The sequence below is a fragment of the Xylaria bambusicola genome (assembly GCF_022495145.1).
Source record: "Xylaria bambusicola strain CBS 139988 unplaced genomic scaffold F5B22scaffold_18, whole genome shotgun sequence".
Lineage (NCBI taxonomy): Eukaryota > Fungi > Ascomycota > Sordariomycetes > Xylariales > Xylariaceae > Xylaria > Xylaria bambusicola.
In genome coordinates, this window is record NW_025953571.1 from 314,588 (window position 1) to 337,556 (window position 22,969).

A 22,969-nucleotide genomic window follows, 5' to 3' on the forward strand; every position below is an offset into this window, starting at 1 on the left:
CGCTCTTGCCGTCTCTGCTCTTCTTGATGACCATCTGTTGAGGCGGGATATCCATCTCATCTTAGCCAACAGTGGTAGCAACGTCACTTCACTAATTCAGAGAGCCAAGAGGCTCACCACCAGCCGGATGAGCACCACATGGCCTTGGCAGCTGCTTATTACGCGTAAGAGCTTCAGTAAGGCCTGTGGGTGTAACGTGGTGAGGATTCGAGAACCAAGCTTTAACCAGTAGATGCCAATATTCGGCAGAAGAAAAGCAGGCCCGTCAACGCGTGGACGGGTACTGCCGAAGAGTAAGCGGCTGGGCGAGGCTGGGCACTTCTGGGCAAATGCAATCACCCTCCAGAACGTCGCAAGCTCCCAGTTTCTTTGTACGGGTTTGCTAAACTGGTGAGTATTGGAGCATTGAAGAAGTGTACCTTGGCGACATTTTCTTGGCCGACGATCTCGGCGAAATACAGTCTCGGCGTGTCTCGAGTTTATTCGTCCCCAAAGGAAGACATGGGATTATGACATTGACGAAAAGCGCTATGATACAGCCAGCGTTGAAATCCGTTGTGGCCGGTCTGATATTGATACGCATGATTAGCAACGCACATGTGATCCGTGCTTTGGTTCCAAATTGATATCTTGGTTCGGTGGCCATTCATCCACATCTCTCACAACAAATCACTCTTGCTAGAGACCTGCAGCGTGCCTACGCATGTTGCGGTCGAAATGTGTTTTAGCTGTTGAATCTTCAGGAGTCCACGTCCTTGATTTTCAGAATTCTTTCACCTGCCCTGAAATTTTCTATCATTGCCTGCCAGTCAAGTTGGATCCAGTCTGGATGACCGCGAATTGTGGCAAGGCCATGGTCATCCACCGTTTCCGAGGTCTTTTCTTTGGTTGACGCTTCTAAGTTCTCATGAAAACGGCAAAAGATGCTCCAGTGGACTTTCCAAACGCACAGTTCGACATGCTGTAGATCTGGGTCAGCTAACAAATCCAGGAGCGCCTGAAAAGGGACTGTCGTCATTATGTTGATATTGGGACCGGATATTCTGGCATGTTGTGAACTTGGTGGCCCAAGGCATATCTTTAAGCTGCGCAAGCTACCAGATAAGATCACTACGGCACAGTCAGCTATAGCCACCTTCGCCGGTATTTTCAGGTGATCCAAATCACTGAGAGTGTTGAGGGCATGCTACGAGCTAGAGGGTAGTTTGTCCCCTCTTAACCCTGATTGGGAAACGATAATAGCCCCGGCATCACACTTACTATCGGAAATAGCAGGTGCTAGTACATTCTCGAACTCGCCACCAACTCGAGTCAAATACAAAGAAAGAGTCTGAACTCTTCGTCTAGCATCCCGCCCCTGTGGACTCAAAAAACCACCGGCTTTCGTGAGGTGTCCCGGCAATCGGTGGCTTTGGCCATTGAGTATGAAACGATTCCTTGAATAGAATATAGCAGACGCTTCTTGATACATCTGTACATTGACGAGAAAGATGTACAAGAATGTTACCCTATCAGTGGCCGTGAGGCCGAACAGGGTGCAGTTATAGAGGACGATGCCGTATCGTGAAATCAGCAGATAAGACAAGATATTGGTCCGCAGCTCTGCTGGTAGGTCAAAGAAACGAAAGTAAGAAGCTGAAGGCATTTCGGTGCTGCCTTAATAAATCTATAAGGAAGAGAACAGTAACGTGCGAGAGTGGTGATGAGAAGGATGCTGATTAGGTGTAGAATGATGCATCAACGACCTTGGATGAGGGTAAGGTCGATGATACCAGACATCAATGGTCTATTCATGAGATAATGGAATTAGAAGATATATTGAATGAAAACCAAAGGACCCTAGACTGAGCATGTGTGAAACTCTCATCGATCTTCAGGGCTGGCCTCGTGTATCAGCTCTCCTCGATTCACCATGACGTGGTGCTATACCCAGTAAATTAGGGGGTTAAGTTGGGCAGATAGATAGAAGCTTGACATAGAACGACGGTAGGTTATCGCACTTTCAATTCCGGGAGAAATCCATCATCTTCTCCAGGCCAGAGTTTAATGCCTGTATATAGGTCGGTACCGTGATACCTAATGTCTGCTTCCAAGTTTACCATTTCACATAGAGAATGGACGGATGAGGCGGACTTGGCCTGACGGGATCACCTGGTTAGTTCCAAGGTTGTACATACTAGGCATACCATAACATGTATTTGCTAGAGCGGTATACTCGTCTATGCAATTAAAAGGATGGCGATAACGCTGCAGGTGAGGTCCTTTGTACTAACTGTACCTATGTAAGGTACGATCGCCCCTTATCAGAAACCCGATAAGTCCAGCACATGTGAAGACCTACTGCGAGGTGAGGTGTGGATGGAATGGGAAGCGGAGCCCAGAGCTGGAGCTCTTGGAGCATCAAATATCGTCAACACGCGTTTTGCGCCAACAACAGGCTCTATATATCGACATACGTAGCGAGTATTCCAACATTGGCCCTTGTATCTTGCGCGCATCGCTGGTCTAGCTAGCCATTGACCGAGTATACGTAGTGAAATGCGCCAACAACAGTCAACATGCAGTGCTACGCGGAGTTGACGCCTCCCACCGCCGTCACGCATTCTCTGAGCTTGCACTTTATCTCGGCCCAAAGCAACAATCTCGTTGTTGCCAAGTATTCTCTCATCCAGATCTTTACGACCAAGTCGGTGTCGGCCGAGCTAGATAATGCCCAGAACTCCCAGCTACAGTCATCCACTACCGATCAGCCCTACGACACGCGTATCAACGATGACGATGGACTCGAAGCCTCTTTCCTTGGTGCCGATTCAGCCCTCATTCGGTCCGATCGCTCACATTATACCAAGCTTGTCCTCGTCGCAGAGTTTGCGCTCGCTGGAACAGTGACCGGGCTTGCGAGAGTCAAGTACCCGCCTTCGTTGTCTGGAGGGGATGCTCTCCTGGTTGCGTTCAAGGATGCTAAAGTAAGCTTGATCGAATGGGACCCTGTGAAGCATGCAATGCGAACAATCTCGGTACACTACTATGAACAAGAGGATTTACAAAGTGCCCCCTGGGCTATGCCGTTGAGTTTCTATGTCAACTTTCTTATTGCAGATCCGGGAAGCAGGTGTGCTGCCCTGAAGTTTGGGCTGCGTAACCTTGCGATTATTCAATTCAGATCACACGAGGAGGATGTAGATATGCAGGATTGGGACGAGGAACTTGATGGCCCTCGCCCGGTCAAAGAGCCGTCTACCACGCTCGGAAGTGGTACTAGCAACAAACAAGAGACATCGTTTGCAACTTCATTTGTCTTACGCCTGCCCAATCTTGATCCCAGTCTCATCCATCCTGTGCATATTGCCTTTCTACATGAGTATAGAGAGCCTACATTTGGAATCCTCTCTTCAACCGCCGCACCGTCATTGGTGCTTAAAAGAAAAGACTCATTGTCATATAAGGTCTTCACCCTCGACCTGGAGCAAAGGGCGTCGACCACAATACTTTCTGTAAATGGGCTTCCACAAGATCTATCCCGCGTGCTTGCGCTCCCTGCGCCGGTCGGTGGTGCTTTGTTGATCGGAGCAAATGAATTGATTCATATTGACCAGTCTGGGAAAACCCACGGCGTTGGGGTGAACTCTTTCTCAAAGCTGGCCACGTCATTTAGCTTAGTTGATCAGTCCGAGCTTGAGCTCAAATTAGAAGGCTGTCAGATTGAGGTCGTATCTGCCGAAAATGGAGAACTCTTGATGGTGCTCAATGACGGGCGTTTAGCGCTTATCACTTTTAGGATTGATGGCCGTACAGTATCGGGATTGAGCGTTCAAATGGTTGGGCCGGATTCTGGCGGAAACATCGTTCCAACACGTGTATCAACTCTCAGCAAGCTTGGCCGAAGTGCATTATTCGTTGGAAGCAAGGAATCCGATTCTCTAGTTGTTGGTTGGACACGAAAACAAAGCCAATCGGAAAAGCGAAGGCGTCGGGTCCATGATACTTCTCTTGATCTCGACATGGATGATGAAGACCTAGAGGATATGGAAGATGATGATGATTTGTATGGAGAAGAGTCCGCGCCGGCGAAACAAGCCTCAGATGTCATCGATGGCCAAGGGGGACGATCCGGCGAACTTGTGTTTCGTATACATGATTCCCTTGTCAGCATCGCCCCGATTCGTGACTTCGCCCTTGGTCCAACATCTGGATCCAAAGGTGAAGAACAATCGACCCAAGAGGGCGTAACGAGTGACCTTAGCCTTGTTTGCGCCACGGGAAAGGGGTACGCCGGCTCGATTTCCATAATAAACAAAGCTATTCAACCTAGAGTTATTGGACGGTTCGAATTCCCAGAGGCCAGGGGGTTCTGGACAGTTGCTGCACAAAAGCCCATACCCAAATCATTACAGGGCGACAGGGGTACTAACACCTTAGGAGCCGACTATGACGCCTCAGCGCAGTATGATAAATTTATGATCGTCTCAAAGGTGGATCTGGACGGATATGAAACATCGGATATCTATGCTTTAACGGGGGCCGGATTTGAAGCTTTAACAGGCACTGAATTTGACCCAGCGGCTGGTTTCACGATCGAGGCCGGTACTATGGGCCAGCATATGAGGATAATTCAAGTTCTAAAGACTGCCGTTCACTGCTACGATGGAGGTACGAAAAGAGTCCCGAATTTCCACAAAGATACTAACGCACCGCGGTAGATTTCGGGCTTAGCCAGATATTACCTATGCTAGACGAAGAAACCGGGGCAGAACCAAGAATCGACTACGCTAGTATAGCCGACCCTTATATGCTGCTTGTTAGAGACGACGCAAGCGTGCTTATTGCGAAAATGGACAATGACCTAGAATTAGAGGAGCTCGAGAAGCACGACACCTCATTAGCTTCTAAAAAATGGATAACAGGGTGTCTTTACGAAGACAAGTATGGTGTTTTCTTAAAGACTTCAAGTGATAAAGGCACAAACTCGGGAGAGAACATAGTGATGTTCTTGTTAAGCAAGACCGGCGCCCTTCATGTACGTCAACCGTTGGAAGTCTACGGAAATGTGCTAACACCAGTGTAAAAGATATACTCTCTCCCTGATCTCACGGCACCTATATATATTGCTGAAGGATTGTCATACTTGCCTCCAATTCTTTCTGCAGACTATGCAGCGAGGCGTGGCACATCCCGGGAGAGTCTCAAGGAGATTCTGGTTGCTGATCTGGGTGACAACACATCTTCTTATCCCTACCTCGTCGTAAGTTCCCTGGGCGGCCGCATATCATTGCATCTACTCACATAATCTAGACTCGAAACAATCAAAATGATGTGGCTATATATGAACCGTTTCGAAGCATTTCCGAACCTACCACAGGGCTTTCTCAGGTGTTACATTTTCTGAAGCTACCAAATTCCACCATAGCAAACAACCCGGAAACGGTTACAGAGGACGACGTTGAAGGGCAAAGGACGTACCCAATGCGTCAATCCGGCAACATAGCTGGGTACAAGACCATTTTTCTGCCTGGCGACTCCCCACACTTCATTCTCAAATCTTCCAAGACGCTACCAAAAGTCATCGGGCTTCAAGGATGCGCTGTACGCGGCATGAGCTCGTTTCATACGGAAGGCTGTGAGCGAGGGTTCATCTATGCGGATTCTCGTGGTATCGCACGAGTCTGTCAACTCTCAGCAAGCAACACGACTTATGCTGCAATCGGTATGCCTCTGCGGAAACTTCCCTTAAACATTGACACACATGTCATTGCCGTTCATAGCCCTTCAGGAACGTTCGTCGTTGGTTGCGGGACCAAGGTCCCTTTTGAGTTGCCTAAAGATGACGACTACCATAAGGAATGGCAGCTGGAGAAGGATCTTCGTCTGAAGCCCATGGTCACACATGGGCTCATCAAACTTATTAACCCTTTAACATGGACAGAAATCGACACAGTTGAGATGGAGCCATTTGAAAGAGTCATGTGCGTTGAAGCGCTTCACCTAGAGGTCTCGGAGTCAACAAACGAGCGGAAATATCTCATCGTTGTTGGAACTGCTATTTCTCGCGGAGAGGACTTACCAATTAAGGGCCGAGTTCTTGTATATGATGTGGTGGCCGTTATCCCCCAGCCTGGCCGGCCGGAGACGGACAAAAAACTAAAGCTCATCGCAAGAGAAGACATTCCACGCGGCGCGGTAACAGCACTCTCCGAAATCGGTACGCAAGGACTCATGCTTGTTGCACAAGGTCAGAAGTGTATGGTACGAGGCCTCAAAGAGGATGGTTCTCTGCTGCCGGTTGCGTTTATGGATATGACCTGCTATGTAACGGCAGTTCGGGAGTTAAAGAGTACTGGATTTTGCCTCATGGCTGATGCCATCCAAGGTGTCTGGTTCACCGGCTATACAGAGGAGCCTTATCGGATGACACTCTATGGAAAGAGTGCAACCAGATTCGAGGTGCTTACTGTCGATTTCCTCCCTGATAAGGATGACCTTTTCATCGTGGCTTGCGATGCAGATGGCGGTATTCATATACTAGAATACAACCCGGAACGTGAGTTGATTTTTAAATTTTGTTTGCTCAAACATTCTTGGGCGCCTAGCTAACCATCAGCAGATCCCAAATCGCTCCAAGGTCACCTGCTGCTACATCGTACTTCTTTCTCCACTGGCGGCAATATACCAACTCGCAGCAGGCAACTACCACGGACATTACCGGCTACGTCGGACTATTTCCTTCAGAATCAGTCGGACGGAGACTCGTCAGCGAGACACTTGCATAGTGCATCAACAATCCTATTTAGCTCGCCAAGCGGCGTCCTTGCCACACTCTCGCCGATATCTGAGCCACAGTATCGCCGGCTCTCTCTCCTATGTGGACAGCTCATCTCTTCATTGCCGCAACATGCGGCCCTCAACCCCAAAGCCTACCGTGCTCCTTTGACGACCGGCACTATGGGACGGTCCCCGCCAGGTGTCGACGCGAACGTGGGACGAAGCATTATTGACGGTGCACTTCTCGCACGATGGAACGAGCTGGGCGCCGGCCGCAAAGCCGAGATTGCGGGACGCGTCGGGTTCGCTGGCGTAGATGAGGCTCGGGAAGTGCTCAGGGAAGTGTTGGGGACGAGTGGGCTGGGGTACATCTAATAATTTCCTGCGCGCGTATAAAGTAGATCAGTACTGGCCTTGTGGCAGGGATCCCGAATTCAGGAATGGAAGTTCGTGCCAGTCTTGTCTTGTAGTCGGCCGTTGGAAAAGGGGAAGAGCCAAGGAGTTAGGAGCGGTGGGTTTCTCCTCGCCATGTATCATTAACTTGTTGAAAAGTATGAGGATAACCTTCATTAGAACAGTGATTACGAATTTTTCTTTACTTTCACTTGTTTTAAAATCCGAATGTGAATGTGGATTAGCCCTGCCTTAAACTACCCGGGACTCTGAAAGCTACATCTCAATCTCCGCTTAAAAAAGAAGAACCGTAACGCCAGTGATAAACATAAACGCTTTAAACATATTACCAGTATTCCCTTTCACCATTGCGCATTTGAAACCCTGTTTAATCAGTCCTTCATTTTCCTGCCTGTCTTGAGATCTCGTTCAATCGTGTACGCGGGCTCGCCTTTTCCTTTCAGGTCGCTGGGGTGGTATTGCTATATGTCGATAATTAGTTACGTAATTCTTACTACCCCGATGACATATCTGTTCTCGTCTTTTTTTACTTTAATTACTTACGACGTGCTCATACCGCTTATACGCACCGCCCGCGGCGTCAGGCTCGCGCATGATATCAGCGCCCTCCTCGTAATCCATCACATTCCCTTCGTAATCAACGGCGCCCGGAGGGATGATGGCCGTGCCCTGGAGCGGGACATGCTTCGTCACGCTGTCGACGACGTTGACGGCCGGCGTGGCTTTCAAGGCCTCCCTGTTGCCTTCTTTCACGGCCGCGAGGGGCGCGTACCGCGCGTCTTGGTTGCGCGAGGCTAGCGTTGCGTCGTAGGGCCCGTCGTGGTGGTAGATGCCGCCTGGCACGACGTTGTCTAGGGAGTCGATTTGGTCGGGGCGCGGCTGGTTCGCTTTGCGCAGGTGAGGGGAGCGGTTGGCGAGTTTGGTCTCGCGCTTTATTTGCTCTAGGGGACGGGGGAGGGACATTTTTGGTTTTGTGGGATTTGTGTAGTTACTGATTGATATGGTGTTGGAAGATGAGGGGTTTGGTTTTGGTTTTGGTGAGAATTGGGATGCTGGTGATTTGTTTGAAGTTAATTAAATAGGTAGGTGAGAACCTGTGGTCAAGGGCTGTCTATGGGTGTTATATTTTATTGTGAGCTCGTGTGGATACAATTGATCAGATGAACTGTTTTCTCAGGCACGACAAGACAGGGGAGACGGAGACGAGAAAGAAGGTAGCAGAAGGTAGCATCGGGATCATATACAAAGACCCTAATAGCTTGGAAACCTGTCTACGTAGGAGATGCTCCGATCATCGTCACCCGATTCGCTGCTTTGTCGCACACAGCTTCGCGTCGGGACTCCATATGTAGGTATCTACCAGAATCTACCTACAGTAAGTAGGTACCTATATCATGTTATCATACCCTATCCACCCATCCCGGGCATCGGCTGTGTCTGGTCTTGTAAGTAGTGTAAAAGCCAATCCGTCATCATCATAGCTGAGCTGGAACTGGACGCTAGGGTATGATGTAATTGTCGAGGTCGGGAATGCGCGTCAAGTGGCTTGCGCCGAGAACGGTTGACCCACAGGCGGCTCTGCCCTGCCCAGTGACGCAACATTGATGCAGGGATCAACATCTCATCTCTTTGATAACCCCCAACCTCTGCCCAGAGCTCTGCCCTACTGTACCTATGGTAGTAATTATCATCAAGTAGTATGAGAGCTGTCGTAAGCCATCAAGGTATTGAATTGTACTATTACGGCTGATACTGGAGCAAGGTGTGGGGGTGGCCATGTAAGTACCTATGCTGTGCCGTGGATTCCGCAAGCAGGATCACTTTCTTTCAGGTACTCACAAGATTATTACTCGTGTTCGCTTCTTCACAGTACAAGCTGTTTGAAAAATTATTGTTCAATTTGACTATTAAGAACTAGAAGTTTAGCTGAGCGGTTGGGCTGTTGTCATTCACGTAGAAATCCTACGCGATACGTGCACAATTTGGTTGACAGCTGGTCGAGGTTGCTGCAGCTGATGCTTATATAATCAAATAGCGGACCTCGAGTTCTTCAAGAATACCTCTTGAATACTCCATATGCAGACTGTCTTTGAAAAGAAGCGGTATGCTCCAGCTCACCATTGGAGCGCATACATAAAGCAAAGTATGGCCCACGTTGCAACCGCGGAATACAATGATACTTGCCCGACCCCTGGCGGTCGTTGAACACGCAGCAAACTACTGCAGGTCGAATAACTGCCAGGCACCAACAACTATTAGAATACTTATGTGAACTCCGCTTCTACCATACTTGGCTGGCCTGGCCATGATCGCATTGGCCTTCCAAATAAGTGATGTCGCTGTTCCGCAGACACAATGCCTCCAATCTGCTTTCGGTGTTAAACTGCGACTCGCACTCGCTTGCATTCACTGACCGACTAGGTAACAGGCTGCCATCGACAATCACCAGGGGGTGCCTTCTTCCCCTCTTTCCTGTTAAGTCGGCCAAGATTGTTTACTTTATTCTATGTCTAAGCTGATTTATTGGATTTTGTGTGTTTTTAGACGACTTCATTTGCCCAAGTTTGAAAGTTGATGTTTACAATACTTGTTGAAAATAATATCAATAGCTATGGGAACCATACCGCCTGTCAGTCGCCATGAGCATGAAAAATCAGCAGGAAATAGTTACGAGGTAGACCTTGAAATTCAACATGTAACAGAATTCTACCTCATCGCAGTTGCTCTGTGACTCAAATAATTTCTCTAGGCTGCCATTGACCGTGGGACGTCACTCGATGGGACACAGAGTATTCTGGGGGTCTCAGCGACCCTCAACTCAATGATGCAAAAAATGAAGAGAACAAAACTACGATATGAAACGCTCCCAGTAACCAATCTTGACGAGAATATCGTAGGTTGGGATAGTCAAGAGGACCCCGCGATGCCCTTGAATTTCTCGTCGCGGGATAAATGGACGTGGGTGGGCTTGCTGTCTGTCATAACGCTGCTAACCCCCTTTGCCTCTCGGAGATATATGGGCGCAAGCCCGTCTTAACCGCCGCCAACGTCTTCTTCTGTCTTTGGCAGATCGGATGCGTCTTAGCCCCTAATATCGAAACCCTCATTGTCTCTCGTTTCTTCAGTGGTGTTGGTGGAGCTGGATGCTTGGTGAGTGCAGTTACTAATTATGTGTACAAAACGGTGTACTAATCTCACTTCAGACGCTCGGCGGTGTCATTGTTGGCGATCTTTTTCGCCCAGATCAGCGAGGTTTTGCGATAGGTGTATGGAACATTGGGCCCTTACTCGGTTAGTCTTTCGATTTCTCACGAAATCGAGCTGCTATGTGCTACCCAACGTCCCTAGCTAACCACTCTAAGGTCCAACTGTTGGGCCTGTGATCGGGGGTTTCTTAACCAAGTTCCCAGGATGGCGATATGACTTTTGGATTGTGTTTGCCGCTTCCTCACTAGTTACGATTCTGATCCAAATGATAACAAGAGAAACCAATCATAAAGTCTTAATACAGAGAAAGACAGTGCTGCTTAGAGCAGAGCTTGGACAAGCTAGCCTCAAGAGCTGCTATGATAACTCGAATGGCCAAGGTACAAGCAGAATCATACTTACTGGCTTAATAAGGCCATTGAAAATGCTTGTTCTGTCTCCCATAGTGTTGCTTCTCTCGTTATATATTGCTTTCGTCTTCGGAACCGTCTACCTCCTTTACACGACAATCCCGGCTGTGTTTGAGAAAACATATGGATTCAACGTCGATCTAACAGGGCTCGTGTATCTCTCTCTTGGCTTGGGTAATATCTTGGGATGGTTAGTCTGCACCTTCCTCCAGACAGAACCATTATCCGTCTAGCCCAGGCCAACGATGGTCACTTCGAGCCCGAAATGCGCCTTATGATCAGTATATACTTCGGCATCTTCCTTCCGGTGACCCTGTTCTGGTACGGTTGGAGTGCCGCTAACAAGAATCATTGGGCATCCACGCTGCTCTCTCTGACCCCGTACGGTTTTGGCATTATGGGACTCTTCTTGCCTATCACTACGTATCTCGTCGATAGGTACCCGATGTATTCGGCGTCAGCGAGTGCCGCGAACATCATCCTCAGAAGTACAGTAGGAGCCCTGCTTCCTTTGGCAGGGCCGCCGTTATATGACACTCTTGGTCTCGGATGGGATAATTCATTGCTCGGGTTTATCTGTATTGCCATGATTCCATTGCCCATCATTTTCTACAAGTTTGAGGGCCGACTACGTAAAGCAGAGCGCTTGAGGCTTTGAGTTCATGATCCTACGGAAAGCCAATCAATTTTATGTTCCGTAATGGGATTCCCATTATGGGAATGTGTTTATGCTATTCTCAATGGACCAACTTCGAAGTCTCGAAGCCAGACATGAAGACTTCACCGGTTTGAGAGCCGAAAAATATTGGCTTATCCAGCTTGACGTATCAATGCAATTCTAGAAAATCATACACAAGCTTGGCACGAACTCCTAATAAGATCAGTGATACGTAGTAGGTAAATTAATATAGAAGAAAGTGCTCTTTAAAGTGTGACGGCCTGCAGCTCAGCTAGTCCCCGCAACCCATCCCTAATTAGCGTCCACCTAAGCCCACAATGCATGGACTACTGTACAGGGGAGATCACCTACAACTCCGCGCAATACATCTGGCCAAAAGGGATATGTCCAGATGAATTTCTGACAACTGATATCTCTACCTACATATAAATACATTCACTATGCCACAGACCCGAGTCAGCGGCACATGGATAGAGATAGAATCTAGAAATGGGACTTGTAGATTATTCGGACTCAGACGAGTCAGAAGAAGCTCCTAGTAGCCCTCGCGTGAAGAGACAAAAAACGTCATCAGATGACGGTGCATCTCGAAACACAGCAAACGACGTGCTTCCACCTCTTCCATCCGCCTTTCACGATTTATACGCATCCACCGTGCGCGTCAGCGCAAACGATGACCCGACGCTGCACCAGGGTCGGAAGCGCGTGAATCCTCACAAGGTCGGGCATTGGCCCAGTCACTTGTACATCGAGTGTGAGTTTTCTCTCATCCATCTCACAAGCTCTGCTTCTCACTGTATACATTTCCATTTTCATGTATACGGGTCTGAACACATAGAGAGCATCTTGGTACACGACACTCTTCATGATAGTAAAACGAGGCTTTCAGAGATGTAAACTGACGAAGGACAGGGCACCCAACATCAACAGAGCGGGCGACTCTCACCACCCTCCTTTCCACCCTCCAATGCAATCTCAATGCCGCCTCACCCTCACCCTCACCCCATCACACCTCTATAACAACCTTCCTCACCTCTGACCTCGGCGCTCCTCAACCCCTACACATAAGCCTCTCACGCCCGATCGTGCTAAGCACGTCGCAAAAAGACGCTTTCCTATCCTCTCTCGAATCGCGCATCCGCACAAGCGGGATCGCGCCCTTCGAGCTCTCACCATTAGGTCTCCAATGGCACCGTACAGAAGAGTCATCGCGGTCGTTTCTCGTCCTGCGGGTTGGCAGCCGCTCGTCACATCATTCCCATCCCGCCAACAAGCCCCACAATCTCAGCAAGCCCGAGAAACAAATAGATGAGAAGAGTGTTACTAATAAGAATGACAACGATGACACTCAAAATACGAACCCCCCCAGCCCTCCTAGGACCACCCCTCCCAAATCTTCAAACCCTCAACTCTCATCCCTTCTCAGCCACACCAACGCCATCGCAACAGCCTTCGACCAGCCGCCTCTATACGCTTGGGCCAAACCCTCTGATAACGACAGCGGCAGCAACCAAGAGGATACGCTGGACGGCGCCTTCCACATCTCCATAGCATGGTCCTTCGCCTTGCCGAGCGCCGACCTGCGGCGTCTCACAGAAGAGGTGTTGAACACGGCCTACACCATCTCTACTACCGATGCTGACGTCCACGCGCCGGAATGTGCAAAAACGATGGGAGACGCAGTGCGAGCCATGCGCGTTCGTGTCGAGGGCATCAAGGCCAAGATCGGGAATATCGTGACGCATATCCCGTTGAGGAATCGGAGGGATGACGGTGGGAGTCGTGGATTGTTTGGCATGTAAGCCTTCTTAAGCATTACAGGGCGTAACATTTACTGGATTTTAGAGACTTGCAGAATCGCCCACTGGGGCTGTAACGTTTCTGATTCACGCATGAATAAAACCTAAACATCATTCCATGTACGAATTCTGCCAGGGGGCAAAGCTAGCCAGCCGATGCTATATAATTGTAACTGGCTAAGAGGTAGTTTATACTGCATTGAAATATAAACAAGTGTAATAGGCACAAATAAGAAGAATATTTGAAGAAGACAAAACACCATTTTCCATGCCCCCTTCCGGAACGCCTATTAAAACTCCATCGTTATGGTTTGTAGCGATTTCGAAAGACCCAACATAGCTCTCTAAATATTGAGTTCCATATGGAACCAACAGGCGAGCAAACAAAAAAAAGTTCGCTAGTAGTCTTTCTTTATATATCCTGTTTCCAAACAATGCAATCAAAATCCCACAAGAATTTATAACTCACGATCTCTTCGTTCTTTTTATGAATAGTAAACATAACGTGCGCCTATATCTATGCAAGCAAAAGGGCAAAAAAAAGTAGTGGAATAAATGGAGTAGAGAAGCAAAAGAGAAATAAAGATGGAAACTCTATAGCTCATCGAAGCTTGGACGTTCTAGATGCCAAGTTCGCGGCGTCACCGGAAGTCCAATGTAGAACTCCCAGAAACGGTTGAGTTCGAAGAGCATGATCTTGAGGCTAGAACATCGAATTTTGCATTAGTTGAAAAACCATGGGAGTTAGGATTGATGATGAGGAAATGGCAAACTTACAGTAGTTTGGGGAACCCAAGCCATAACTTTACGACTATTTTGGTGGCCTTCATGACCGCCTTCAACTCTTGCCAAAAGTGCTCTTTCGCATTTCCTGTTTCCTTTCCAGTTGATATATCCGCTTCGTCAAAGTCATCAATATCAAAATCAGACTCGGGATCCAACACGAGTTCTTCATTAGCCGTACTGGGTTCTGACTTGATAGGTTCAGGGTTCGTCTGTGGCTCTGGTGAGTGTTTGACGGCATGTGGTTTCTTTGCGCGATCTGGGATCGGTGTTACTTCTATCGGTTCCCCGGCCTTCGCAGCCTGGGCCATTGCTCGAAATTGGTGGTGCGCTCTTACTGAGCTGCTGAGTCGCGAGTATGTGTTGAATAGAGCGACCAGCTCTGTTCGCTTGAGTTCGGGAACCTCACCGCTATCGTTGTCTGTTTCAAAAAGAACTTTCAACGCCGTGCCGTAGCCCGAAGTTTGCAATTTACCCCAAAGCCGGCACTTGTCGCAGCCGACACAGTCCATTATGCGGCTCACGTTTCGGAAGCGATTTCGGAAATCTTCTTTCAGAGAAGGGCCTTCACCATTCTTGAACATCAGACTTTCGTCGAATATCTGGGGAACAGATGACGCTGCCTCCGTGACTTCAAGAACCTTGGCTTTCGTGGCAGCATCTTGATCCGGCTCGCCCATACAAAATGTATAACCTTGCAGATAAGGGCCCAGCTTCGCCACGGCCCGAGTGAGTAGGGCGTAGTTGAAGTATAGGTTCGAGATGCGTTCAGGATGAGTAAGCAACCTATCGGTGTAACACTTCAGGTTTGGCTGCCATTCGCCTGTGGTTTGGTTGAGAAAGTCCCAGCAAAGGTGAGTGCTGATGCTGGAATGCATGCCGGATATAACACGGTAGAAAACGCGCTTTTCAAGGCATTCGTCCTCGTTCTCCAGGCCAGTCTGTGCAAAAGATGTACTAGGGTCTTGGTGTTGCTCAATAATCTGTTGTCGTTCTGCCGATTGAAGAACGTTGCGAAAATCTTGGGCGGCTGGGCCCTGGAGTAGCGAGGACATGCCCAAGGAGGCCGACTGCGGGAATGATGACTTTTGGAAACAGTTCTCCCTGTATATCGCATCCCATACCATCTTGGCGCCCTGGCCAGCGAAGCCAGTGAATCGCTCCGGGTTGAGGACCAAGCTCACGTAGTCGCCCTTAGAGCTCGTGGTCTCGTCCTCCGGCACGCAATAATCTCGCTCGTCACACTCGTCGTCATACTCCACTATGCAACTTTCGCCAACATTTTCTCCCAACAATCCTTGTAAAGGTCGCCGTGGCTTCTCCTTCTGTACCTTCTTTCCTGGATGTTTTGCGGATGGGCCCTGTAGCTTTCCTAACTCGCTCGCCCTCCATATTTTGGGTATGTCTTCCTCATTGTCTATCGTGTTGACGGCGCATGCGATATTGCCACACATGCCATTTTCGTCGTTCCAGAACGGACATATCTTGTTAAATAGGTTCAATCGGTAATATGAGAAGAAGTCGGACTCTCTGGTGAGCTCGTCGACGACGGGTTTCACCTTTTCGTTGAGGCTTTCGAGGGTCTGGTAGGAAACGCAAGCGTCGCTCACAATGGACTCGGGTGAGAACTGGTAAATGGCATGGTTAAACAGGTGGCCGTGGAGACGCGACGGCGCAATGGTCGCCACAATGGTCGGCGTGATGGCAAGGAGAAAGAGGAATGGAGAAATTATAGAGAGCAGCGGGAACAACATACTGCACAAGAGTCATCTTGCTCTCCTTGGGTGGTAGTCTTGCAGAGCGCAGGTGAAGCCCAGAGCGCAAATACAGTCAGGAAGAAGAGCTTCCCAGCAGACGGCATGACGGTGCGTGGACGGGGTCGCAGCACTTATGGACACTTTACTCAACCGACAACCGACAACCGACTATACTATCGAGACTCGGCGTGTCGTTGTAGCAAGCACGGGCGACAAGGAGAGCAAAGGTAGTATGGGTCGCGACCAATGTTACGTTCCTGCTGCATTCGGCAAATGCAGAGCTGCAGACGAGACGGGAGAGGGGCGGCACGGTCGACAATTGTCCCAGGTATGTGCTAGGACAAGTGCCTAGGTAGCAAGGAGAAGGTGGGTGAAGTGTCCGGTTTATGGGAATTTGGATTTAGCCAGATTTTGGATGTGCTAAGAACTTAGCAGACGGGAATGGACCATGTGGAAGCACCGAATGGCCAGAGTGTGATGATGTATTACGCCGTACAGTAGGTAGGTAGGATCGAGGATTGCCACTTTGTTAATTTTGATTCGCGTAGATGCGAGCGGGTACTGTACTTCAAGCTAGGTAACTTTAAACTCGGCGCATTGATTTGCCAATGTCGATACGATGCGCAGAGGTTAACAACAACACCACTTGAGTCGAGCGTTGAACCAGAGATGCGGGACAACGAAGCATATACAATACTATCTACAATACTATATAGCTACGAAGTATGTAAGTAGCCTACTCTGGGTTTCCGTCTTACCTGCTTACACAAGACAGGGTCTGGTGTACAAGATTTATAATGTAAATCTACCAACACTGCTTATTTCCTTCCATGTGGCGCTGGCTATTTCGGAAAGAATCAGAAACAAATTACTTACCTACTTACAACGTGTTCTTTTCAAAGCCTCCGCCAATTTACATTAATAATGGGGGGGAGGCACATACTATGTACTATGTAACTATTTGGGACACACTAAAACTCCAACTACCTACCAGAGTACATGCAGTCGGTTTTATAGGAATCGAACAATCCAACGTCATACGAGGCGAATACTAGCAAGGTGGTTCGACACTAGCACGAGCCAGAGCTGCTTGTGGCTGGTCTCGGCAACGGTAAGACGGGACGTTGACAAGTTGGACGGATCCAGTCCAGGACCAGCTGGGCTGATCATCAGGCAAGTTGATCAAGTAGTCAGTCTACCTACCTACTTAAGACCCTTCTCCGTACTTACATGTGCCTAGGTATCTTTTCAAAGACCCTTTCCACTTGACTGCTTCTCAATAGCATGGTTCGCTCACTCGCACACCCGGCAGGCTTTTGACTGCACAACGGCACCCGGCGTCGAGCACACCTGTTGCAATTCCAGCAAGCAGGGCATGCTGTTGTTCCCCGGTCTGCTGCTGCTGGTCGTGTGACTTGCAACACCTGGAATTGTTCCCATAGGACATGCCACGCCTTAGGAGCAGTAGGTACATATTTAGTTGCATATGTCCCGTCAAGCATGTGGGATTGGTCAATTGCAAGACGTCTCATACCCTTCCTGATTGGCGCTGGCGCTGACGCTGGCGTTTTGTTTCCTAGGCCGCCGTTGCGTACCAACTTACCGAATTCCATGCCTTTGTTCCAGTAGACATCCCTTTCGTCTTGCGCAAGTTGTTTGGTCGCAGCAGATTAGAAAACACTATGAATCACATGATCACATACCTTCACAAGAGAACTGGCCGTCGAGAATACTTATGTACGATCATGCATTATTCATTTTCATTCATTTCCCGCCCTTGGGGCGTTATTTATATATACCACTATAAAGTAGGCCAAAAGGCTATTAACCGAGTTCGGCAGGCATGCGGAGAGCGCTGATGAGCTACAGTGCACTGTCATCTCTGGCCAATCCTTACTCCTCCGCCTTATCGTGTAGCGTGAATCTCTAAACAAGGCCAGGCAAGCTTGGTAACGCCCGTACACTGTACCCAGATTCATATGATGCCAAGTTCCATTAGTCCTGTGACGTATAACTCGTCAATGACGACTGATGCGTTGGCGACAAGAAACCAAACAGCCAAAACCCCCACTCGCGCCGAGATCGGTCAGAGCTTTCGAGTCGGTCAAGACTCATGCGGGACATATCAGTCGATGAGTTGAAAAGTGCCGTCATCATTAGTCGTCCAAAAAGAAATAAACCCATATCAATATCAAATGCGACAGCGCTATGCAGTAGAGGGTAGATAGAAGTATTCGAAGAAGGCGTCACGGAAGCCGTTGCCTCGCAAGTGTGTCGTTGCACAAGCCGTTACGACGGCTGGAAGTTAAGCGGGCGCCTTGACGTGTTGTATTAGCTATCATGAGCGCGGAGATGGATGGATTCACTACAACACTCACTTAAAAAGAAGGATATGTGGCTCGGGCTCGTGTACTTCATAATGCTCCCAACCCAGGCTCTGTGTGCCACCCCGTCAGTTTAGGTCCGTCTTATCCCCTGGGCAAGCTGTTACAAGAGTTCGACCTACCTGAGTAATACCCATTGCGCGCCACTCGTCCTCCCATAGCAACTTTAGAGTACCCTTGGATGTGTCGTGATATTCCTTCGGAATCGCCTTGAGCATGGCCTTGGGAAGCTGCACGTGTCGGTACTCGTATTCGTCATCTGAATAGCTACACGCGCAAGTTAGCAACGGGACGGCCATTGAGAAGCTGCAGGGAGTCGGCGAGCTTACCGAGCCGAGTAATGGATATTCTCAATGAACTCCTTGAGTCGCGCCTGCTCACTATCCTTTAGCGGCCGGGGCTCTGTGTTGCGACGGGTCATGTCGACGTCCAGCGGCATGGCGGTTGATTGAATTATCGACGGTATGGGACCAGTAAATTATAACTGATGTTGGTTGCACCCCTAGAAGGATCTGGAAGAGCGAAGCCCGCGTACTATGGAGCTGACTTATGAGGGGGAGGGGAGTGATGACGCGAAGACGACAAGCTACTCAAGGTGCACAAGATCAGAGATGGATGGGTTGAAGCGCGTTTGTTTGTGTCAGCTTAGAGGCAGGTCTGTCTCGTGTTGTTTGGGTAGAAAGCGCGCGTTGAGAAGAAGAAGCCTGGAAACGTTATAGACCGCTGAAGGTGGGAAAGGCGTCCAGGGCAACAATCTTCCTAGGTTGTCTATCGAAAAAGCTGGAGGGTGCTAGCACGCAGGCGATCACGATAGTACGATTATTGGAGGGGAAAAGTCAACAAAGCTATGCTTATAAGCGGTCTCATTCTCTTGTCAGGTATATCATCCCCTCCTGCAGGTTTATCGATTAGACAATGCAAGCGCATGGGCGGGCAGAGGCGGGCGGCTGCGCAAGCCCCTTGTTGAGGTCCCGGCTTTGTCATTGCACAAGCCACATTGTGGCTCGCCCACCCGCGCACCGAAAGGTCGCCCTCAGGTCGCCCTCAAGTCCCGTCTTTCTGCTTGCTCGCTCGTCTTGGCATGTTGGTCCCATCTCGAATGCAGGACCACGTTGAGCTTATTGACTGAATCCGGCTCGGGCGTATCAATCCCCCTTCGATACTATCCACTAGCTGAATCCTTACCTACGTATGCTTAGACGACGAGCGAATTCTCCACGTTCTCGGTGGATGAAAACCCTGAGCTCTGTGATTGCCAGCTGAAGTCAAGGGCCGTTGCCTTTAGTCTTGAATTGAGCCCATTCCCAGAGCCCTGCAACGCTACTGCTTTCTGACCCCCCTCCCCAACCGACCGCGTCGAGCTTTCGCGCTACCTGCGCCTCGCTCAACTCCAAGTTGCAGCACCCAGCAATGGAGAGCAAGCGCAAAGTGAGCGGCGCCAACGGTCTGGAGACCACCGCCGATACCGATCGTGCTGCGAAACGTCGCAAATTAATAGAGGTGAGCCATAATCATTTCTTGTTTGTTTTGCCTTCCATCGACACTTCCGATGCGCTGCGACCGATGCGACAGCGCGCCATGTCTTGCGACAAAAGCTTCTTCCTCGAGTGCGACCGGCCACGTTTTCGAGCTTCTCCGACTTGCGCGTGGGTTGAGGAAAATTCGCAGCAGCGGCAGGACTACTCACAGTAGCCGACTGGTAAAATGCGCAACCCAATGCCCTCATGGTGCCAAACAATGTACCTCAGACAAAAAAAACCTACCTGACCCTTTCACCTTGCACTTCGTTCGAGCACTTGAATCTATCGCCCAATCTCCGCATGCTCCTGACCCTTTCAACTTCAACCATTTACATGGTTTCCCCTTTAACTAATCCGTCACATCGTTCAGGAATATGGCGACTTGGCAAATGGCGAGACGAGCGAATCCACGACTGCTTATGGCTTAAGCATCCTCGAGTCCATCAGAGCTACCACAGACAAAAAGTATGTATACGAGCTTCGATATCTCCACCAAGATCGATATTTATATATCATTGCTCCCCAGACCACTCTGGTCAATCTTGGATAGTACCGAAAAAGTCTTAATGAACTATTATTAATGGTCTTTTGTTTCATAGCGGTCGCGCAGTGTCTCCCTATTTTGAAACTCTTCCTTCACGATCAGAAAACCCACAGTACTACAAGAAGATACGGCTGCCTTTGTCACTTGAGATAATTGAGCGCAAACTCAAAGACAAACAATACGCTACCCTATCTTCTCTCGAGAGTGACTTCAAACGCCTCGTCTCCAATGCAAAGGAGACGAATGATCGGAGCTCCACCATTTTTGGCGACGCAGAACGTGTACGCAAAGCTGTCAGCAACCTGATGGTCAAACATAATCCTGCATATAAAGCTGGCAATTACCAAGCAGTACCTACACCACTTCCGCCTACCCCTGAACCAGAGGATGCCGATGATCAGGAAGAGCTTGATGATGAAGTAGATGGCGAAACCACTGCGCAGGCTATCGCTGAGGATGTAGAGCCTCCACAGAAAGCTGGTGCTGATGACGCCGAAGCCGAGGAAGAGGGAGGAGAGGGGGAACGAGAACGAGATGAGAATGAGGAGGCAGATGATGACGGTGATGAAGGACAAGAGGATGAAGAGGAAGAGGAGGGGGAAAACGATGAGGATTCTCAGCCAAGACGTCGACGAGGATCATCATGGAGGAAAGCTGATCCCAGACCTTCTCGAGATTCAGCAACACCAGGGCGGAAAGCCATTCAGCGTACTGGAAAAGCAGACCACTATTATGAAAACATATCGTTTAGCCAACTCAACTTCCAGCAGGCTCAGGAAAAACTTATTGAAGAATTGATTCGTAAGAAGGAGGATCCGTAAGTATTCTTCATACGTCAATACTAGAGGTACACGGGCATTGACTAATGGAGCACAGCGATGACTATCCATACTTCGAGCCGTTCATTTACCTCCCCCCACGTACTTTGAGAGATTATTATGAAGTTATCGCCGAACCCTTATCACTCAAAGCGTTGCAAAAACAGGTTCGGGGCCAACACGGTCGATTGGAAGCAACGTGGGTTAGCGATTTCAAAAGCTGGGCCGCTTTCGAAGACCAGGCAAGCCTGATATGGAAGAATGCGTATCACTACAATGAAGACGGCAGTGAAATCTTTGCAATGGCACAGGAACTCGAAGTCAGTCTCAAAATCCCAGTTCCATGAATGATATATGCTAACTATACTAGGAAACGTTTCATGAGTTTCTTAAAGAAGCCAAAGAGAACGTGCCAGAACCACCTCAGCCTAAAATCAAATTAAAGGTGCCGCAGGCTTCAGAGACTCCAGGGCACCCCAAGAAAATTACCATCCACGTGGGTGGTAAAAATAGTGCGGCAGGATCTCCTGCTCCGCCGACAGGGCTGTCTGGAGATAGTGAGGCAACACGGAATGAGACTCCTGTCAACAAAAATCCATTTGGTGGTGCAAGTTCAACTGGGACATCAGTCAATCTGAGTCAGTTAGACAAGGCACGGAGTATGTCCGCGTCCGTAGGCCCACCCAGCCCGAGCGTAATGGGCGTGACAAAGACGGAGGATAACGTGCAAGCAACACCCGTCCCTCGGCCACAGGTTACAACCACGACATTCCAGCATTTTGTCCCGGTGGTGACGAATGTTCCCGTTCCAACAACTAATGGTCTTACTGCACAATACCAGCAGCCTCCGCCTCCACCACCGCCTCCTAAGCGAAGTGCTACTGATATCCTAGAAGCACAGAAGTATCGGCCGCATCCGATTAGTAAGTTCTTTTGTCTCCCATTTACAATCCTTTCATTAACCGCGTACGTAGGTGAAGGGGAGGCTCTCATGCCGAGATTGGTCATTACAACCCATCCTTCGGCTCAAGTTGAGAACAAGCTTGTAGCCACCCTCCATGCTAGTATGACCGAATACCAGCAGGATATTGTTATTAACATGCCAGTGAGCCACTTTCGATTGCAGTTTAAGCCACTGGTTGCGTCGTTCTTAGAAACAGAGCAACGTGAATGGAAGCTCAACGTGATGCACGACACAGCACGGCTGTTTCCCTCGTCGGCATCATATGAAAGGAGAGGGGAACCAGTTTTTGACGTTACGTTACGGTACGGAATCAACCGTCTTGAGGTGACACTTATTGCAGCGCTCCCGAAGGGGGAGAAAGCACCCAATGGTTTAAATATGGAGATGGAGAGGTTTGTTCTACACATGAATCTCCTCAGGCACTGATACCTCGCGAATTGCGCGTGAAAATATCTAGGGGAGAATTTGTTGAGCAGTATATTGCCTCCCACCCCTCCCAAAAGAAAAATGTCGACACCGTGTTTTCATCTCTTCGCAGAGCATGGAGCCCTGAGTCTCGCTACTAGACGTTCAACCAAAAGCCATCAGCGTTCGAGGTTGAGTTTAACTCGGGCTATATCAGCTCAATATTCACCGCTTCAGAGTATTAGATGTAACCAACGAGTCTAACCTAGATGACTCTCATTTCACCGGCTGCTACAATCGTCAGCAAACCGCTTCTGTAACCTCATAGCTGATTTCAAATAGTCGTCGACTTTGCACTATTAGGAAAGTTTCCTTGCTGGATCTGGAGTTCGGGGCGGTACATATGGTTACAGCGAAATGCGCGGGAGAGTCATTCTCATCGGCCAATGTGTGCTTGCTTTTTTGGCTGCCTTTTGTACAAGTATTATACCTCCTTGGGACACGTGCTGGCGAGGGCTAGATACGC

General features: G+C 49.1%; 8 protein-coding genes across 8 annotated transcripts; 4 read left to right on the forward strand and 4 right to left on the reverse strand.

The window, feature by feature from the left end:
• Window positions 1–399: 399 nt before the first annotated feature.
• Window positions 400–1,818, reverse strand: F5B22DRAFT_130335 (uncharacterized protein). The gene is made up of 2 exons (XM_047968950.1): window positions 1,261–1,818; window positions 400–1,110 (listed from the first exon to the last, which is right to left on the reverse strand). Exons 1-2 carry the CDS (start codon window positions 1,643–1,645, stop codon window positions 740–742), a joined length of 756 nt encoding a protein of 251 aa, XP_047831252.1. The 5' UTR covers window positions 1,646–1,818; the 3' UTR covers window positions 400–739.
• A 512-nt stretch (window positions 1,819–2,330) lies between these two features.
• On the forward strand, window positions 2,331–7,148 carry F5B22DRAFT_130508 (CPSF A subunit region-domain-containing protein). Its single transcript, XM_047968951.1, has 5 exons — window positions 2,331–4,650; window positions 4,701–5,017; window positions 5,069–5,242; window positions 5,293–6,538; window positions 6,602–7,148. Exons 1-5 carry the CDS (start codon window positions 2,559–2,561, stop codon window positions 7,132–7,134), a joined length of 4,362 nt encoding a protein of 1,453 aa, XP_047831253.1. The 5' UTR covers window positions 2,331–2,558; the 3' UTR covers window positions 7,135–7,148.
• A 328-nt stretch (window positions 7,149–7,476) lies between these two features.
• F5B22DRAFT_130512 (uncharacterized protein) lies at window positions 7,477–8,358 on the reverse strand. The gene is made up of 2 exons (XM_047968952.1): window positions 7,717–8,358; window positions 7,477–7,634 (listed from the first exon to the last, which is right to left on the reverse strand). The coding sequence occupies exons 1-2, from the start codon at window positions 8,134–8,136 to the stop codon at window positions 7,545–7,547; spliced, it is 510 nt and encodes a 169-aa protein (XP_047831254.1). The 5' UTR covers window positions 8,137–8,358; the 3' UTR covers window positions 7,477–7,544.
• Window positions 8,359–9,784: 1,426 nt separating this feature from the next.
• On the forward strand, window positions 9,785–11,448 carry F5B22DRAFT_636073 (major facilitator superfamily domain-containing protein; the record flags this gene model as incomplete). The annotated part of the gene is made up of 6 exons (XM_047977238.1): window positions 9,785–9,868; window positions 9,962–10,150; window positions 10,186–10,323; window positions 10,377–10,464; window positions 10,536–10,964; window positions 11,003–11,448. The coding sequence occupies 6 exons, from the start codon at window positions 9,785–9,787 to the stop codon at window positions 11,446–11,448; spliced, it is 1,374 nt and encodes a 457-aa protein (XP_047831255.1).
• Window positions 11,449–11,735: 287 nt separating this feature from the next.
• On the forward strand, window positions 11,736–13,322 carry F5B22DRAFT_130601 (U6 snRNA phosphodiesterase Usb1). The gene is made up of 2 exons (XM_047968955.1): window positions 11,736–12,223; window positions 12,382–13,322. Exons 1-2 carry the CDS (start codon window positions 11,959–11,961, stop codon window positions 13,269–13,271), a joined length of 1,155 nt encoding a protein of 384 aa, XP_047831256.1. The 5' UTR covers window positions 11,736–11,958; the 3' UTR covers window positions 13,272–13,322.
• A 540-nt stretch (window positions 13,323–13,862) lies between these two features.
• Window positions 13,863–15,805, reverse strand: F5B22DRAFT_636074 (endoplasmic oxidoreductin; the record flags this gene model as incomplete). Its single annotated transcript, XM_047977239.1, has 2 exons — window positions 13,863–13,971; window positions 14,046–15,805. The coding sequence occupies 2 exons, from the start codon at window positions 15,803–15,805 to the stop codon at window positions 13,863–13,865; spliced, it is 1,869 nt and encodes a 622-aa protein (XP_047831257.1).
• Window positions 15,806–18,023: 2,218 nt separating this feature from the next.
• On the reverse strand, window positions 18,024–18,821 carry F5B22DRAFT_130578 (regulatory subunit of cyclin-dependent kinase). Its single transcript, XM_047968953.1, has 4 exons — window positions 18,522–18,821; window positions 18,315–18,459; window positions 18,187–18,245; window positions 18,024–18,125 (listed from the first exon to the last, which is right to left on the reverse strand). The coding sequence occupies exons 1-4, from the start codon at window positions 18,629–18,631 to the stop codon at window positions 18,098–18,100; spliced, it is 342 nt and encodes a 113-aa protein (XP_047831258.1). The 5' UTR covers window positions 18,632–18,821; the 3' UTR covers window positions 18,024–18,097.
• Window positions 18,822–19,417: 596 nt separating this feature from the next.
• Window positions 19,418–22,677, forward strand: F5B22DRAFT_130591 (Bromodomain-containing protein). The gene is made up of 6 exons (XM_047968954.1): window positions 19,418–19,692; window positions 20,083–20,177; window positions 20,312–21,073; window positions 21,133–21,394; window positions 21,445–21,997; window positions 22,049–22,677. The coding sequence occupies exons 1-6, from the start codon at window positions 19,603–19,605 to the stop codon at window positions 22,462–22,464; spliced, it is 2,178 nt and encodes a 725-aa protein (XP_047831259.1). The 5' UTR covers window positions 19,418–19,602; the 3' UTR covers window positions 22,465–22,677.
• Window positions 22,678–22,969: the final 292 nt, after the last annotated feature.

Coding starts and splice junctions, on each gene's coding strand:
- F5B22DRAFT_130512 (XM_047968952.1), bottom strand. CDS start 8,136: ATGTCCCTCCCCCGTCCCCTAGAGCAAATAAAGCGCGAGACCAAACTC. Junction 7,635..7,716: donor ATAAGCGGTATGAGCACGTC/GTAAGTAATTAA, acceptor ATCGACATATAG/CAATACCACCCCAGCGACCT.
- F5B22DRAFT_130601 (XM_047968955.1), top strand. CDS start 11,959: ATGGGACTTGTAGATTATTCGGACTCAGACGAGTCAGAAGAAGCTCCT. Junction 12,224..12,381: donor CAGTCACTTGTACATCGAGT/GTGAGTTTTCTC, acceptor GACGAAGGACAG/GGCACCCAACATCAACAGAG.
- F5B22DRAFT_130508 (XM_047968951.1), top strand. CDS start 2,559: ATGCAGTGCTACGCGGAGTTGACGCCTCCCACCGCCGTCACGCATTCT. Junction 4,651..4,700: donor CGTTCACTGCTACGATGGAG/GTACGAAAAGAG, acceptor GCACCGCGGTAG/ATTTCGGGCTTAGCCAGATA. Junction 5,018..5,068: donor GCAAGACCGGCGCCCTTCAT/GTACGTCAACCG, acceptor CCAGTGTAAAAG/ATATACTCTCTCCCTGATCT.
- F5B22DRAFT_130578 (XM_047968953.1), bottom strand. CDS start 18,631: ATGCCGCTGGACGTCGACATGACCCGTCGCAACACAGAGCCCCGGCCG. Junction 18,246..18,314: donor GCGCAATGGGTATTACTCAG/GTAGGTCGAACT, acceptor GGTGGCACACAG/AGCCTGGGTTGGGAGCATTA. Junction 18,126..18,186: donor CCACATATCCTTCTTTTTAA/GTGAGTGTTGTA, acceptor CAACACGTCAAG/GCGCCCGCTTAACTTCCAGC.
- F5B22DRAFT_130591 (XM_047968954.1), top strand. CDS start 19,603: ATGGAGAGCAAGCGCAAAGTGAGCGGCGCCAACGGTCTGGAGACCACC. Junction 20,178..20,311: donor AGAGCTACCACAGACAAAAA/GTATGTATACGA, acceptor TTTGTTTCATAG/CGGTCGCGCAGTGTCTCCCT. Junction 21,998..22,048: donor GTATCGGCCGCATCCGATTA/GTAAGTTCTTTT, acceptor CCGCGTACGTAG/GTGAAGGGGAGGCTCTCATG.
- F5B22DRAFT_130335 (XM_047968950.1), bottom strand. CDS start 1,645: ATGCCTTCAGCTTCTTACTTTCGTTTCTTTGACCTACCAGCAGAGCTG. Junction 1,111..1,260: donor AGCACCTGCTATTTCCGATA/GTAAGTGTGATG, acceptor ACTGTGCCGTAG/TGATCTTATCTGGTAGCTTG.